General features: G+C 34.6%; 1 protein-coding gene across 1 annotated transcript; it reads right to left on the reverse strand.

The window, feature by feature from the left end:
• Nucleotides 1–5,932: 5,932 nt before the first annotated feature.
• Nucleotides 5,933–8,628, reverse strand: LOC132104762 (protachykinin-like). Its single transcript, XM_059510309.1, has 5 exons — nt 8,247–8,628; nt 7,256–7,358; nt 7,078–7,101; nt 6,574–6,630; nt 5,933–6,424 (listed from the first exon to the last, which is right to left on the reverse strand). The coding sequence occupies exons 1-5, from the start codon at nt 8,358–8,360 to the stop codon at nt 6,378–6,380; spliced, it is 345 nt and encodes a 114-aa protein (XP_059366292.1). The 5' UTR covers nt 8,361–8,628; the 3' UTR covers nt 5,933–6,377.
• Nucleotides 8,629–18,845: the final 10,217 nt, after the last annotated feature.

Raw genomic sequence — 18,845 nt, forward strand, 5'->3', positions numbered from 1 at the left:
AGTAAGAGTAAAAGAGTATCGGATAAAAAATCTACTCAAGTAGTTAGTTACTAGTTACTTTGGGTCATATATACTGAGTCTATTTTTATTAAGATATATAGATAAAATGTATGTAGTGTGTGTGCGTGTGTATAAATATATATATATATATATATATATATATATATATATATATATATATATATATATATATATATATTTTTTTTTTTTTTCATCACCCTTTACTCCAGTCTTCAATGTCACATAATCCTTCAGAAATCATTCCTATATGTTGATTTACTATCAATGATGTTCTTTTTACCTTTGATACATCAAATAATCCTAAACAAAATCTCACAGGTTCCAAAAAAATATTAAGCAGCAAAACGGTTTCCAGCACTGGTAATAAATCAATATATTAGATTTATATTTTGAAGGATCATAACTCTGAAAACTGGAGTAACAGCTGATGAAAATTCGGATTTGCATCACAAAATAAATTATATAAGTATGTATTATATATGTATAAATAACCTCTGACACAAAGAAGAGTGAAAACTCCTAGCATAACCGCTAAGTTACTGAACATCTGAACATAGCGAACCAAATGCACATTGACGGATCTTCTTTCATCTGTTCTGCAAAATGTAAACAAATGTATATTTCTGCAAGCGTAAATATTGTGTAAATATTTATTAATTGTGTCTAGGCATAGGGGGGTCGTCATGTGACACACAGCAGCCACAGCATATTAGCAAATTATTATTAAGCATTATTATTATTATTATTATTATTCATTTTTATTAGAAACATTCCCAGAAGCATGAACTATATAATGAAATATCTGGATTCTCACTTTTCATAAATTGTTAATAATGATAATATGCGATGGTCAAAGTAGCCTAATTATGTAATTTATTATAAAAACCTGTCTGTATAGGTGTCATGCCATAACATATTTTTAAAGGGTCATGAAACCCCAGACTACTTATTCTAAGATTATAGCAGAGGTGTTTGTGTTGTACATCATAGAAGACAATGTTAGCATCCGCTAATTTTAACTGTTGGAGAAAATTTGTTAATTTTAAGCTTTTTTGCTCTATTTTCATCTTCCGAATTTAAAACTTACATTGTATTGACGTCACGGTTTTGTGACGTGGCAATGTACTATAGTACATTGATGAGCGTCGGTGTCTATTCAATTATTCATGAGATTGCATGTTCTTATCCTACGAGAAGACGCTTCGCTTAATTATTCACAACAACATGTGTTGATTTGCTATGAAAGACTCATCAGACTGGGAAATGACATCGCACACATTAACAGAGAAACATTCATGGATCGCAGAAGAGATTCACAAACGCGATTCATTCACTTGGTGAGTGTAACCGTTTTTATAGATCTGTGACACAACCTGTCAAAAGGCTTATATAAACGCCACAGAATAATATATATGTCTCATTTGTGAGTCGCTTTGAATAAAAGCGTCTGCTAAATGACTGGATGTAAATGTAATATGTTTTCGATGCAGGTTGCAAATGGCTGTGCTTTTATTTGTGTTTCTAACTCGATGGTAGCGAAATGAAACTGTCTGAACGCAAAGCTGTGTGTGCTGTCTGTCTTCCCTCTTCCCCCTCCCCGAGAAGGGTATTCCTGCACAACCAGAGGCTGCAGTTTCAGGACCGCAACTCTTGGACCGCAGCTTTAGGACCCTAGTTTTTTTTGTGACAGCGCCTCCTACCGTACTGTATCAACACTAATTAAAGATGGATGACATGGACCGCAATCAGACGGTGAGTACCGATATTTAATTAAGTTTTATTTTATAAAGTTTTAACGGTGCGAAGATTACATAGTGAGAACTGCTAACTATGAATTAATGATTAATTCCCACCAAATTAAGAATTTGTGAGCTAGTTTTATTAATTACTACGACGTTAATTCGTGGCCATGATTTCATAAATCCTTGTTGAGTTTTAATGACTAAGTGAATCTAGCCTGCACATTAATTAAACTTAACAGATGACAAGAGCATGGTTGATGTAAGGTTTGCAAGATTTACCTGCAGCTTAATGTATTGGTGTGAATACTGGCTTAATAGTCGTTGTTTTACCATATTTATGTATAAAATATCTTTCATAATTAAACTGCACTGACTGCCTAGTTGCAGTGTGTGTTAGCCTGTTGTTTTGCCATTGTTTTGCAATGATGAATGAGGCGTTTGGCAATTTCAATAGCTTGTTACAATTTGGCCTAATCTGCAGGTCTACTCCACATACAGTCCATTGATATCATGTGTTAGTTTCTGTCATGTTCTGCATGGCCAATATGAAGTGATTTTATGGATTTGGTTAGGCTCATTGTAGGACAGATGATTAAAAAAGGCACTAGGGATATTTTCATGATCTCAAAATATTGTAACAAGTAGGCTCTCTCTTTTTCAAGATACATATAACAATCCAAAAAGGGGGAGATCCCTGTCCGAATTGAAGAAATGCACCACATGCTGCAAGGACTTGCACTTTTCATATATATATATATATATATTATTTATCTCTCTCTGTCTCTCGCTCTCTCTTATTTATCTCTCTCTTATTTATCTCTCTCTTTCTCTAGAGTTGAAGCCTACAGCCATTCTATCCATGCAGCAACTGATGGAAAAGGGATTCACTTTGGTGCTGTTGTGATGTTGTCGCAAAAATGACATATATATATTTATATATAAATAAACATTCTTGAATCATTCCTGTGTCTTGTGTTGCCTCTCAACGACTTTTAAAATGTTGGCTGTAATTTAGTGACTCCATACGCTGATTCCAACTTTAACTTACCTGATAATGAGCTAATTCACCTTAAGGAGGTTAATCAATATACTGTATAATTCAAGAGACTAAGGCTTTTAAGGTTCTTCATTTTTTACAATTGTTTTAAAATTGATATACATCAATTTTACAAAATTTATATTTCAAGTTCAAGTTTGTTTATTTCTAGAGCACATTTACTTCAGACCAAAGTGCTGTACAGTAATCACGACAAAATACATACTAACCAGCAACGTCACTATCAGCAATCAAATATAGTGCATTAAAAGTTAAGTTCAAGTAAATACACATTAAAAGTAATCACGACAAAATACGTAATGTACCAACAACGTCACTATCAACAATCAATTAAAGTGCATTAAAAGATAAGTTCAAGTAAATTACACATTGAAAGCCACTCCAAACAAATATGTTTTTAGCGCTGTTTTAAACTCCGATAAAGTGGAAGCCATTTTAAGATGAATAGGAAGATTATTCCATAAAGTGGGGCCCACCACTTCAAAAGCTCTATTTCCCCACTTTTTCAAGCGGGTTCTAGGAATACGAAGGAGGGATTTGTTTCCTGATCTCAGTTCTCGATTTATATTATATTTCATTTATATTTTGTGTAAATTCATGTTTAAATTTAACATTGTGACAACCTGTTAACACTGTGAAATCAATATCTTATTTACAGATTCGTACACACACATCTTCACTTTGTTGTTTCTAAAGAGAGAATTCGCCAGAAAGAGGTATTCCATCAGTGAGCGAGTATAGGAAGCACCGGCATTTTAGCGATGACTCATCGGAACACCTCTGATTGGCCAATGCTTTAATAAGCTCAAAAGAATCATGTGTAATTGGTTATAATGAGCACTGCTGTAAAAACGCATCTATCTCTGGCTCACCGCCAGCCAGTGAACGCAGATCTGAATTTAGCAGGTAATGATAGGACTCGCTGAGTTCTCACGCCAGTGTGATTGTATCAAATACAGAAAATATTAATCGGCTATTTTTTGTCTTTTGGTAGCTGCATTCAACTTGGTTCCCATCTGTTATAAGTTACACGTAGGCCTACAACAAACTAATGTCACAGTGGTATCGTGCACTGTAATCGAGTGTAGCCCAAGTTATACCAGTTGAACCGTAGACAGCGCATGTGGTGTTCAGCCAATACAGATCTTCATTGCAAGCAAATAATAGCCTTTGCAGATTTGCTTTCAATTCAGTGCAGATCCAGCCACGTCTTCAACGCTCTTTCTGTTCTTAAACGTTACAACTCTGAGTGAAGTGAACCGTTTCAGACGCTCAGCGCGCGCGGCAGGATACTGAACAAATCATTCAAACTGATTCACGAACCAATTCACTGGATAGCCAACTGGTTTGAACAATCCTTTGAACAGAATTGACTCAAAAGAATGAATCATTCGCAAATGTGCATCGCTCATTGCCCAGAGAAAAGTAGACGGCACGTTTGGATCAAACTGCAGCATTTATAACATTTATTGCATTAAGATAAAGTAACGAGAGGAGCGTCGCCCACAGTAACGAAGTAAAAGTACAGGTTTTTCCCCAAAAAATTACTCAAGTAAGAGTAAAAGTACCCATCTTTAAATATACTCCAAAAACTAATAGAAAGACAATACAATTTTGGTTGGACCTTATTGAGACTTTATCAAGACGTTTTTGAGATCCTTCTAAGTTTTGGTCAATTTTATTTTAATTTCTTATGTCATATGTATCTATTCTATGTATTTATATTTATTCTTACGGTTATGGGCGATCTTGGGCTTTGTTGTAAATAGTTAATTACACAAAATGTTTATTAAATAAAGAATCACAAAAATATACTCCAAAAAGTATTAGTTACCCAAAAAATTTACTCAAGTAAATGTAACGAAGTAAATGTAACTCGTTACTACCCACCTCTGGTAACAAGTAATATATACACTACCTTTCAAAGGATGTTTTTTTTTATGTTTTAGGAAAAATAAGTCTCTCTTCACTGAGGCTGGATTTATTTGATCAAAAATAGTAAAAACTAATATTGTGAAATATTAAATGGCTGGCTGCTTATTTTAATATATTTAAAAATGTTCCTGTGATGTAAAGCTGAAGCCTTATTACACCAGTCTTCAGTGTCACATGATCCTTCAGAAATCATTCTAATATGCTGATTCATGTCTTTGACGAGTAGATTGTTCAAAAGAACAGCATTTATTTGAAATGTGAAAAGTGACAATGTCAAAGTCGTTACTGTGTTTATTTAAAAAAGAAAATAATCTTATTTGACCACAAACTTATGAATGGTAGTGTATGTATTTTTGGGTCCAGTAATGAATTTAAGTTACTATGTTTTTGTAATATTCTGGACTGGAAACTGAAATGTTGTAGGGTCAAACTTTGCAGTCTCTGAACTACTATCACTCTGTTCTTTAACTATGCATTTATCCCAGGTTCCTTCAGTGGGATTGACACTTTAATGACTGTATTTTTGTGTCTATAGTCATCTAATTGACATTAGTAATTGGCTGGGTAGTTGAAATGCTTTTAAGAAGTTATATTTATTTATAAAATTAGTATGGTATATTTTTTTCAGAGAATCGGCATCAGAGTTGAATGAATGGCACTGGTTAAAATACGGTTCACCATTTAGCTTTAAATGGTGGGTTAGTGTTAAGATATGAAACTAAAATTGGAGGTTACAAAATTAATTTATTGGATTTATTTATTGGATTTTTTTTTTTTTTTTTACTTTATATTTTATTTGGTGCACCATCAACTTTAAACTGGCTTAAAAAATTATATGAATTACAGTAAAGATAGTATGTATTGTAGCTTGAATGTTTAAAGAAACTGTAACTTCCTGTACTGAACGGTTTAAGACATTTTCAGTTCAGTTGGGTTTAATGTGCAACAAAGGCTGAAGCGGTTGCAGTCAAAAAAAAAAAAATCTGGTCATTGTATTGATAAAGCCTTTCATCAAAGCAGCATTCGTGATGTGTGTTTTATTCATTCGTTTAAATAAGCCTGCTTTCATAAGGATACTTGTTGCTGGTTGAAATACTCCCAATGGCCTGTAGGTGGCTGTGAGAGCGCCATACACCACTCATTCAACGATACAACAAGGAATTAAAAGTTCCACCAATAAAGAAAATATTTTTAATATTCAGCTACAATCACACAGAGATATCAAGATAGCAAAACCTTTGCTTGTAGCAGTGACAGGACACCACACCCGGACTGGCGCTATTATACAACATCATCAGTCATGGTGAAAACACTATGAGGCACTATGTATTGACACTGTCAGCACAAATCTCTGAGAACCTTAGAAAGGACACCGCTTTGCTTTAATGCTCCATGTGTTGTGACAGAAACACGTTTGATCACAGCTGGACAGTATTAAAGAGTCTGATCCTTTCTAAATGACGTAAATAAACTGACACAGGTGCGACTCGGCCATATTAAAACAATGTAAAATAAGACTTTATTATTATTATTATTATTTCTGACCTGAATAAAAAATAAAAATCAATGGCTATCAGAGAATGAAATGATCCTTTAGGAAGCGGATGTGACGATGATCCATTTTAACGCCTTTTGTCGTACAACTGTACTGTTCCCCATTCATATGATTCTGTGAAGAGAGAAGGTCAGTAGGCTATTAAAAACAGATGATATCTCAATTTTTAAATAACTACTAATTATTATTATTATTATTATTATTATTATTATTATCAAATTAATTATCCGCTAAACCTAAAAGGGAGCTTTTGCAGCTCCTACCTGGCTCCTCTTGGCTTCTTTTACCCATCAGCCCCACAAAAGAATTGATTTTATGCCCTAGAAGACAATAAAGGGAAAAATATTATGCGAAAATGTTTTATATATATATACATAGATACATAGATGCCATACTGTTGAAGTCTAGAGTGCGGTTGAACTAATTTTGTTTACAATAGTTTTTTTGTTTTTTTTTTACACTGTGAAAATTTTGAGTTTTTCCAGAAAGAAAAATCATGTGCCTCTATAACTTTGAGATTATATATTTAATACACTGTGAATGTGTGACTGAGCCTGTGAAAAACCTGCATAGATCAAGATTTTTAAATTTTTTTCTACAATTGTAAAAACCTTTTTTTTTCTTTGTGAGGAAAAATCCCTGAAGATGTCTATGTAATTGTATATGTAAATCTCTCTTGAAGAGTATCATTGCTTTTATGCAAATTTAAGTGTATAGAAAATAATATATGCATTGTATGCAGTAGTGTTCTTGTGGAGATCACTTACTTTTTCGTGTAATCTGTGCATTTGCTGTGGGGGTGGAAGAATTAAAGAGATGTAAGTTATAGGTCAAAAGGATTTTTATAATCAGCTGTGTTCTAGGTAAAACTTCTCAAAATCTGATCTGAACATTTATAACATGCATATGTGGCAAATTAAGTGAGATGTAGGAGTGTGTTCTTACCAGGGGACCGTTTGCCCATCAGACCAATGAACTGATGAGGCCGGGGTTTCCTCGTCATACGTCTCAGTATCTCTCTGAAGGGATCCGCCTGAAGCCAGTCATCCTACAATAGATGATTTGATTAGTGAATGACAGAGCCCCAGCAGACAGATGCCACTCACTGTAAAAGATCACTGGCATAACAGTATTTTATAACTCCAATTCATCCCAATACAAAAATCACAAAATGTCATGATTTTTTAACACTGTTTTTGAGCACATAAATACTCTACAAGGTGCAGTATTTGCAGTGATGTGATTTATGGACACAAAAATCATGAAAGACATAAAGTGTTTGGCTGTCTTCCAATCCGCAATGTCAAATGGGAAACGTGCGCTCCATTCAAACAAACGGTGAAAGAGCACTGACTGATTCAGCACTGGACAGCGACCTGTGCATATTGTGCATGAGTCCTGATTCATTACCCAGTGAATATAATTTAAACATCATCCATGTTGCGTATATTACATGATACTTTAATTAGTACTGTTACTGCTATATGGTATTTCCCATATGTTACTTATTATTAATAATATTATTATTATTTTTAATGGTCGATTATTAAATTGCATTTGGTCGTACTGAATACAAAATATATAACCCCCTATTTAGTATTGATGACGACCAAATACAATTTTGTAATCTACCATTAAAAAATAATAATAATCGAGCCAACCAAATCGATTATAACGATATACAATCCAATCACTTAATAACTATAGAATGTTGATTACCCTGTATTTAATTAGAGATTACAATGGAATTTGCACACTTTTTTGTCAGCTGTTACTTTTCTATTATGAACTCTATGAAGCTGAGACATAATAATGAGAAGTAGCATAATTAAATATAATTAACCTTAAATTAAATAGGCTATAACTGACAGTATCACGATTATATATATATATATATATATAATGTTTAGATAATAGCAAAATAATAAATTCTCACCTGTATCTGATTGCTGCTTGTCCAGTAATCAAGGTCTTCTTTTGGACCCGATTCTTCTCCAAAAACTTGGCACAAAACAAAGAAAATCACTACAGAAGGTAAAATAAATTTCATGTTGCACCCAGTAACTTTCCTTTTCTTTTCCTAAAACACTTTAAAGTATAAAACGCAAGCTAAAGGTTGAGTATGTAGTACGGTGTTCCTCCGCGTATAAACACACTTCTTCTCTGTGTCTTCCGTGACAGCACTGACTCGCGCTCGTGGCTTTATAGCGAAGCTACAGGGAGGCGACAGGTTCCTTCCGACGCTTAAAATCGATAAAACAAATTAATGTATTAGTCAGATTGCTTTAAAATGCTCAATGGCGAATAGCACTCCTATTTAATATTTTGCTCTCATTGCTAGAGGAAGTCTCTAAAGTTGAAATGGTCGCTGTTTGGGCAGTCCGTGACTTTATGGAGGTGCGCTGATCAGTGTGCAGACTGTGGACAGGTGACGTTATGATTGGCTGATTCCACGCAGGTTTTACGAAGTTCCGTCTACATGCGAGCAAACATGAATGCAGATGACTTGTTTGCGTCAAAGTGAGGTGAGCAACTCCAGTAAGGTCTCGGAAATGTACATATGAGAGAAATTTAACAAGAGGCATGGCAGATCCAGTATATTTTGGGTTCTCCACATCAATGCTTCTTGTTATAAAGCATTACGTTCTAGAAAAAAAAAAACGAAAACACACATTAAGCTTTCTTCTTTAAAGTAGGCTACCCACCTTTTGACCTTTATTTTTAAGAGTAGGCTTGTGTTTGGTTTGCACATCCCACAAAGCTTGTGTGCCATTTTTAAACTACTGAGTCTCCAATGGAGGCTGTGTAGTCAGGGTTAAATTTGTGTTTTTGATGAAAAGCAGGGATAGGACATGGAGGTGGATGACCCACGGAGGAAGTGAAGACACGGATGATTTCCATGAGAAAGGACTCTTGTCTCAGCGCACAGAGACTAAACAGCCCAAACAGCACTTCATATCTCAAGTGCCTTTATCAGCGACAATGATGTCTATTTATTTAATCATGTGTTAATATAGTATGCACATGTTATTTCCTGCTAAAATTGCCCAGCTGGAAAACAACAAAACAGATCCAGATAAAATACGTAGCCCTCATATTCGATCAGGTAACCTAAAAAGTGCCTTAAAAGAATAGTTCACCCCAAAAAAAACAAGTCATCCAAGACAAGTTTGTTGCTTTATCGGAACAGATTTGGAGAAATGCAGCATTTCATGGTGTATGGAGTGTATGGATTACTTGTGGATTATTGTGATGTTTTTATCAGATGTTTGGACTCTCATTCTGACGGCACCCATTCACTGCAGAGGATCTACTGGTGAGCAAGTGATGAAATGCTGCATTTCTCCAAATCTGTTCCGATAAAGCAACAAACCTGTCTTGGATGACCTGAGAGTGAGTAAATATTCAGGAAATATTAATTTTTGGGTTAACTATTGCTTTAATATGTTGTTTTATTGCTAAACAATATTTTTAATAAGGGGCTGGATTATATTACATTACACTGACAGAATTTAGTGTCATATTCTGGGTTGAAACAGAAAGAGAGATCTCAATCAGTTACATTTTCTGTGTTTTTAGTGTAGCCTACAGTGGGTTGATGGTTCTCCCGTGTTTACAGAGAAACTGAACTCTTGCTCACAATGCCAATTTAATATTGAATTTGTTTATTCAGAAACATGAACTCTCAAACACTCTCACAGATGGTACAAGAGAAGAGTGAATTAAGAAGAAGTGTTTTTGCAAGAAAAGATAGATGATGAATGGAAGAGAGAAAATGAGATGGATGCATTACCTTATATTTATAGATCTTAATACCAACATTTACCAGAGACTCAATGAATCTGTGCATGAATCCGTCTCATTCTGAGGACATGACAAACTGATTTAATGGGAAAACATAAAAATGATTGTACGAATTAAGCACCAATTTGCCAAAACATCAAGTAGTTACAAATTGCCATGACATTGGCTTGGACATGCAATTTTCTTGTTTCTAAAAACATGCTTCTAGTTTTACTCCAAACTGCATTAGAAGTCAGACTTCTATCTGACATCTGATATCTGACAGTTAGAGATATTGAAAACAGTCCTGAAGAAAATAATAGTACTAATGGTCAGTGTTCACCCTACAAGAGCACAAGTATACCTCATTTTTGTTTGAGCAATTGTAGGTTAAATTATTCTGATTATGTTGTTAAAGCAGAATAAGAGGCACCATTTATTTCCTTTCATAAACACAATCTATATAGCGCATGTAGTTTTAGCAATACAGAGCCATCATAAAAAAACATCCCTTTTCAAAGTACAAAACGGCTCCAAATATTTCACACACAAAAAAAAAACACTTAAAAGATAAGGTCCATGGTATAAGCATAGACCAATATTTAATTAGACATTGATTACATTTGTATTTTACAAGTTTATTTTTTTTTTGTTATAACATTTACAGACCTCAACACAGAAGGTTTTATTATCAAATATCGGTGATCGTCTGTTTGTCCAAGCGTTATTGCAGGAGCGTGCAGGTTGTCAGTGTGTGGGAGGTCAGTTTGTTTTCTGTTGGAGTGAAGCTCTCGTAATCCGTCATTGATTTAGTCTTGTGTTCTGTTGTAGTACAGTAGGAGTAAAGCGCTGAATAGAATGAATAGAAGATGAAGAAATGCTTCACCTTGTAAGATGAAGTCCTTAGACCTGCGTTCTGTTCATAGTTGTTTTGTTCCTTTAAAGCACACATCAGAGTTCTCAGAATTAAATATTTTTGAGGTGAGTGGTCAAGACTTAAAGAGATTGCATCAAAATGTGAATTTGCTTTTACTAAAATGAACTTAGAGAACCATCATCATAACTTATTCCTTACTGCCTTAGACATACTGTTCCTTTTTCCTGGCCTTATTCCACGAGGGACTAAACGTTTTCCATACTATTTGAAATTGAAGTCTTATGATATTTCAGTTTCAGATATGCAGTATATGCCCTGGTCCCTTCGGCTAAAGAGTCTTAAAATCCAGAAGACTGGAGAGGATCCACAGTAGATAGAGATGACAATATCTATGGCTGATACAAAATCTTGTTCAATATATGAAGTGAGCAATTGAGCAGTAAAGCAATTATAATGTAAATATGCTCTTTTTGTTTCCATATATTCCTAGCACAGTTGAACAGTTCAACCCAAGGAGAACTAACATGCTAATAATGTCCTTCATGAGTCATTTTTCCTTGCCTAGTTTAACCATATTGACTCAAGCTCATCTAGAGGCTTTTTGTTTTGATTTAATTCATCTTTTGTCTTGCTATAGTTTCTTTCTAAGCGATCATCCATGCAATTTGTTTGCCTGGCAGATGATAAACTGTAAAAAAAAATCTAATTTTTCTCTTGACCTCATTCAAGTAATATATTCTCTGTGGTAGATAAACATCCTGTTAATAAAGAACTACAAGAAATACAAGTGTTTTTCCTGCATAAAATAAGCATTATTGAGCACTTATGATGCTCAAGCAAAGTCCCAACTGCTTAGCATTCAATGAAAATACAGCAATCAGGCAAATGTGACTCCATCCGGTCTCCCCACCAGAAAAGATGAGTCCTGTCCTGTCAATTGCCAGCTAACTTCCCTCTTATTTTTCATGTCCTCTGGATGCTCTATTGAATTTCCTATTTCCATTCAGCAGAAGAGACACTCCCATTTAGAGAGACTTTAATTAAGGTAGTACACTTATGCTGCACTCCCGATGCGGTCTGAATGGGACCGACCCTGCCAAGTGTAATGGGAGGGGGTTTGGCAGGGCTTTCAGTCACCCTAAACCATGTTTATTACTCCCTGACTGGAACACAGTGACGATGAGCCGCTGTGCTAATGGAGCCTCACAAATGCTTTTGTAGTAGAGGATTTGCCTTTGCTGTTTTGATCACTCCACAGGTCAAAGACAAAACTTTTTTTTATGTTTCATGTTTCTTTGTATTCATAACTTGTTACACTGTTTTAAAAAAACGAATGCTATTTTCAAAATATTACAATTTAATAACCCATAAACTGTCATGTTGTTTAACCATCTGGTAAAACGTGACATATTTTTTTCCTTACACTAAGAATACATGTGAGTAGACATACCTTAATCATTATTTACATATTAAGTTTTAAGCATATTTTTTCAGCCAGTTATTATTTACATTTTATACAGTTAGCTGAACTTTAGAGTGCTTTTTTGATCCATTTAAGTAGGACTTAAATACATCTTTATATGTAATTTCACAATTGTATTATTTTCAGAACATGCTTGAAGTGTACTGCTAAATAACTAAAATATAATTTTAATGTACTTGCATGTCATGTGTTTAAATGTCTGAAAAATTATAATATAATTTAATTATAAATATATGAACTTTACATGTTACACTTGATTGGTTAAATTATAACCAAGTACTTTGTGCTATAGTATGTTTGTCAACATATTTCTTTAAAGCACAACAAAAGCTTATTAAAACACAATGATTTAAAATTAAGAACATGTACAAATGTACATACACTTTTTAAAAATAAACATTTCATTAATATTGTAAAATCTCCAAGTACAGTTTTTATATACCTTTAATATTTGAAGGAAACTAAAAATGCCTGTTCAGTACAATTAAGCACACTTTTTTTCACAAGGGAATTCTTCCTTTTTCATAATAATGAGAGTCTGCTGGAGTCCCCCTATGATGTCATTTCCTGTTTATGCGAGTTTTTCTGCATGCAAGTTTGATCCACATGACTTTGAGATTTTTATATATATATATATATATATATATCCAGTCAAAAATGAACTCTTTCAGCTCCAATGCATTTTTTGTAATTTGATATGACTCCAGCTGTAACCTTAGCAGAAGTAAACCATCATGCCTGGCTGCACTTCTGATTGGCTTCCATGAATCAAATTCAATTTGACATCTTTAATTTGAAAAGTGTGATTGATAAGGCCCGCCGTGGAGTATTTAATATGATGTCATTGTCCCTTTCCCAGACTGAAGGGACGCGTGACTAAATGAAGTCTCTTTCTTCTAATGCAGTGGGGGACTATTGTCCTGCACCAGAACACCATCAATCAGCCCCAGCCACAGTGAGCTTTGTGTAAGAAATGTGTGTGTGTGTGTGTGTGTGTGTGTGTTTGTGCGTGTGTACCTGGTGTTCACTACATTGTGGGGACCAAACGTCTCCACAATTAGAGTAATACCAGGAAATTTTGACCTGGTGGGGACATTTATGGGTCCTCATGAGGAAACAAGATTATAAATCATACAGAATAAAGTTTTTTGAAAATCGAATAATGCTTGTAGTTTTCTGTGAGTGGTAGGTTTAGGGTAAGGGGATAGATGATACAGTCTATACAGTTTAAAAAGCATTACGCCTATGGAATGTCCCCATTATGATAGGAATACCAGTGTGTGTGTGTGTGTGTGGACTCAGTGGGGGCGTGGCATGTAGGAGGGGACGTTACGCATCTCTCACATGCTCTCGCTGCAGTGGGCTGGTTTGTACGTGCGTCACAGGGGGTGGCCATCAGTGGAGGGTGAACGCCAACCAGCATCAATTATCCTCGCCGTGAAGAACCATCAGAGACATGTTCAGTCTTCTCGTGCTTTTGTCCCAATGTGGAGTCACGACAGGACACCTGTCTTTCAGCTGCAGGTGAAAATGAGCATCTTCTAATGTTCGCAGCAGCTCTAGAGAATATCAGACGGCAGGATCTCGTCTGATATCTTGTTTATGGTTCTGTGTGTCACTATGACACAGTAATTGGACTGAATGTCAAGATCTGACCACCTCCTTTCTGTGATGTTGAAAGCATTGATTTCTTTTATTGTTTGGGGGGCTGAATATAAATACGTCTGGACATGCTTAGTGATGAAACCTGAAACCTGTCAGTGCAAATTAGGTGTGAATTGCAGTTACTTCCAAACTCCAAGATGTTGCTTCATCTACTCAATAACTGTCTTTCCCTAAGACTGTGCATGAAATTCAAATCAATATATTAATAATTTAGAAGGATGGGAATGAAGAGGGAAAGGACAAAATGTAGATTTTTGCAATACCTCCTTTTTGTGACCAAACACTTATTAATGAAATCATTACAGAAATATGACAAATTAGATATAGAATGGTTAATATAATATTTGATATATTATGAAGTAATAATACATAGAATGATATATATGTACATTTTGGAGTCAGTTGAAGTGAAATATTATTGACATGGCATGAGAAAGACAGCTTGAACAGAGAGATTTCTATAGCAGTAGTAATGGCAAACTCATGAGTTTGATTCCAGTGGAATGAATGAACTGATAAAATGAGCAGCTGGCAATCTAAGTAACTTTGGGCTAAAGCACCAACCAAATGCATAAGTGGTCACTGTAAGTAAAACTCCTTCGGTCATGTTCCATAGAAAAAGTCACGCAGATTTGCCAAGACATGAGAGAGATTAATGATGACCTTCCAAATATCATTTACTTGTCTTTCTGGAATGTTTTTCCTAAATGTTCATCTGAATATTTATGATAACCAAGGTTATGAGTTATGAAATGAATTTTGTGCTTGTTAACATGTGTTTTGTCTTCGGTTTTGAGGGAATGTCACCTTGAGGTTTGAAAAATGTCAGAGACACAGAGCCCTCATTGATGAGTTAAAGTCTTTTGTCAAGGCCTTATATTAATAAGCATTCACAGAAATTGTTTACACTGTCTGTTCCCCCACAAGGTTGACAGCCAAACGTAACTCACGTAATTCTTTTCATTCTGTGCATTCAAGTGTCTGATTACTGTCCTCCTAAAAAATGGACAATAACAAAGAGTTTCAACCTTGATTTTTTAATTTATATATATATAAACCTTTTTCTATCAATTACCTAAACACAAATGGCACCATTTCCAAACGTTTTTATGAAGTTCTCACCAATGCTTTTGATGTCCGTGCTTATCGTCATGACTGGGGGTGTGCACAGATGCAACTATTCACTTACATTCAGAGAGGGAGATATCAGAGGAGAGGTGGACACGGGCAGATGGGGATCCGAGACTCTCTTTAACAAAATCACTTTCTCTTAAAAAGGCAACTAGGGCTACTTATGCAACGTATAATTTGCAGGGTAATTTACTGTTCACGAAGCAGAGACAACCGAAGCGGAAGATAATTACTTGTTTAAAATAATAAATACATAAATCATGGGTTATTATTCATGTGAGTCTCTAATAAAGCATATGGAAAAGAAGAGGGCTTTAGTAAATGGAGAGGTGATTAAGGTTTAGAGAGTAAATTGCAACACAATCTGTTCCTCATCTAATGAACCAGTGCACGTCTGATCATGTCAGCCTTTCTGTTGGAAGCTTGTTTTAATCTCAATTTAACAATTTATTCATTATTGATTGATATTTACCTGCAATAAAGGCACACAGTAACTGGTTTTAGTAGCACTGCCATTCAAAATAAGGTATTCAACGATGCTATATTTTAAAGACCTAATAACACAAAAACACTGTTGCACTGTTGATGTTTTTCTAATAACTCTGAGAACGTTTATATATGATAGTAAATTACAAGTTGAGTAATTAAAGGAATAGGTTAGCCAAAAATGAAAATTTGCTGAAAAATATACTCATCCAAAGGCCATCCAAAAGGTAGATGAGTTTGTTTCTTCAGATTTACTCACCAGTGGATCCTCTGCAGTGAATGGGTGCCGTCAGAATGAGACTCCATACAGCTGCTAAAAACATCACAATAATCCATAAATAATCCACACCACTCCAGTCCATCAATTAATGTCTTGTAAAGTGAAAAGCTGTGTGCTTGTAAAAATAAATCCATCATTACCGTTGCTTCTGGCCACAATACAAGTACTCTAATATTGTTTTCTCCACTGAAAAAGTCATCAAAATATGCACAGACCAAGCATTGTTTACAAGTAAAAACATGTAGGTTAAGGCAGGTATTTTGGCGAGAACTGACAATTTAAAGCTAAAAGGTCTTAAAGATGTATTGGGCTACTTGTAGATAACTTTGAAGTTTCTAAACGGCAGATTGGACTCTCATTCTGACACCCATTCACTGCAGAGGATCATTAGAGACACATTAGAGGAAAGTTTTTTATCTTATAAAATTCCTAGATTGTGGAAACTAAAATATTATTGGCTGTTTTAAAAAGGGGGTGTTCCACCCAATTTCCTGTTTCAAAAGGAAATGCATCAACACAGAATTAAAGAATACAACAGATAAGGCCAGAACTTGCTTTTTTTACAGAGGGTTGAAAAATAGATTAGGACAAAAACACCTTTTATTTACTCTGAGTTTGAAGAAAATCATAGTTAAGTGGTCTATATTCTTTAGTGATGTTATTCTGATGTCATCAGATTCACAGCTAACAGGGCAGTTTCACATCACTTCATATCAGATTCAAGATTCGATCCATGTAACAATAACACTGTGTGACTAGACTGCAATCAAACCAATCAGCAGCCACTCTGCTATTGCTGGAGATAATTAATAAACAAATTGGACAAATTAAGTAATATTACGATAACAATGATTGACATTTTGACAAGTACTTGAAATGTATTCTCTGACAGATGAAGCCAGAGCATGACAAATGCTTCAGGCTCACTAACAGTTAGTGCACAGCTATTGATTAATGTCAAAGACATTGTGAAGACAGTTGTTTTGTACTGTAAAATTGCTTTCTTAGTATTTTTGTATTGTTTTCCTAAACTCAAGTCAGTCTTAAAAGGATATAGTACATCCAAAAATAAAAAAATGTGATGTTTATCTGCTAACCCCAAGGGTATCCAATATGTAGGTGACTTTGTTTCTTCATTAGAACACAGAGATTTTTAACTCAAGCCGTTGCAGTCTAAGACTTTTATAATGTAAGTGGATGGGAATCATTACTAAAACATACAGTACAATAAAATAAAATAAAAAAACATACACAAACAAAACCAAATTAAACCCTGCGACTCGTGATGATACATTCATGTGTAAAGACACAAAACGATCGGTCTGTGCAAGAAACGGAACATTATTTATATCATTTTTTACCTCAGGCTCAGGTACCAGCAGGCACGTGAGGCATCTTCTTCTTCTTGCTTTACGGCGGATCACAGCCTTATAAGTGTATTACCGCCACCTATTTCTCAAGTGGACCATTGACACTCTATCTACAAGCTCAATTAGGAGTATCAATGGTCCACTTGATAGATGGGTGGCGATAGATAGCAAGAAGAAGAAGAAGATGCCTCGTGCCTGCTGCTGAGAACGAGCTCAGTAGAGTTCTAACAGTTCGGACATTATATAAATCAGAGGTAAAAAATTATATAAATACTGTTCAGTTTCTTGCACAGACTGATCGTTTTGTGTCTTTACACATGAATGTATCGTCACGAGTCGCAGGGTTTAATTTGGTTTTGTTTGTGTATGTTTTTTTGTTCATTTTATTGTATGTTTTAGCCGTGATTCCTAGCCTTTTACATTATAAAACTGATAAACTGCATTGGTTTGAACTAAAAATCTTTGTTTGAGTTCTACAGAAGAAACAAAGTCACCTACATCATGGATGCTCTGGGGGTAAGCAGATAAACAACAATTTTCATTTTTGGGTGAACTATCCCTTTAAATATAAATATATTTACTTGAGAAGCAAAATTTCCTTGCTTTCTGAAAATCTGTCAAAATTAGCTAAATTTATACTTACAACAAGAAAAAATGTCAATTGGATAAGAAATGTTCTTGTTTTAAGCGAAAACTCAACTTAATTGTGATAATATTTTGCATCTCACATTTATCTTGATTTAAAAATGCTTAGATATATGTACAGAAAACAAGACAAAACTACTAATGAAGAAAATCGTTATTTATTACTTATGTATTTATTTATTTATTTGTTTTCAGTGTATTACTTGCCATTTCTTTAAAGAGTTTCCTCAGTATCACTTTACATCTGAATAGTCTTTTATAATATAAACAAAAGCCTGATCCTAAACTCCAGGAAGTGACGTCAAACAGCAATACAAACCTCAGAAAAAAAGAAAAAGGAAATAAAATATATATTGGATTAAAATATGGGATTGTATGAATTTTACAATGTTTTGTTGGCTCATTCTAAAACATTCAGGTTACATTAATCAGATATTATCAGCATTTCAAGTGCTAAATGACACTGTGTAAATATGATGATGTCAGACACACAATGATAATGTGCCTCTAAACAGCTCAAGTCATTTGTTTATGGAATAAAAATGTTCTAAATGTCAAAATTAACTATTTATCCACAACGTTTTAATTGCTGTAATCAATCTTGTCTGTTAAAGTGCCTGAAGCATTTTATCTAAAGCCAAAAGAAACTAGATGTGCTCTCAGCTGATTTTGACAAATATAGTTTAAGACGTAAATTTGGCTCTGCAGGAATCCAGCATTAAACAATGCACTCAAACAGCTATTAAAACTATAAAAATTAGTGGGTAGAATGATCAAATGATTGTGGGAGTTTGGAACAGTTTTCCCATAATGCT

Source organism: Carassius carassius, chromosome 25, assembly GCF_963082965.1.
Source record: "Carassius carassius chromosome 25, fCarCar2.1, whole genome shotgun sequence".
NCBI lineage: Eukaryota > Metazoa > Chordata > Actinopteri > Cypriniformes > Cyprinidae > Carassius > Carassius carassius.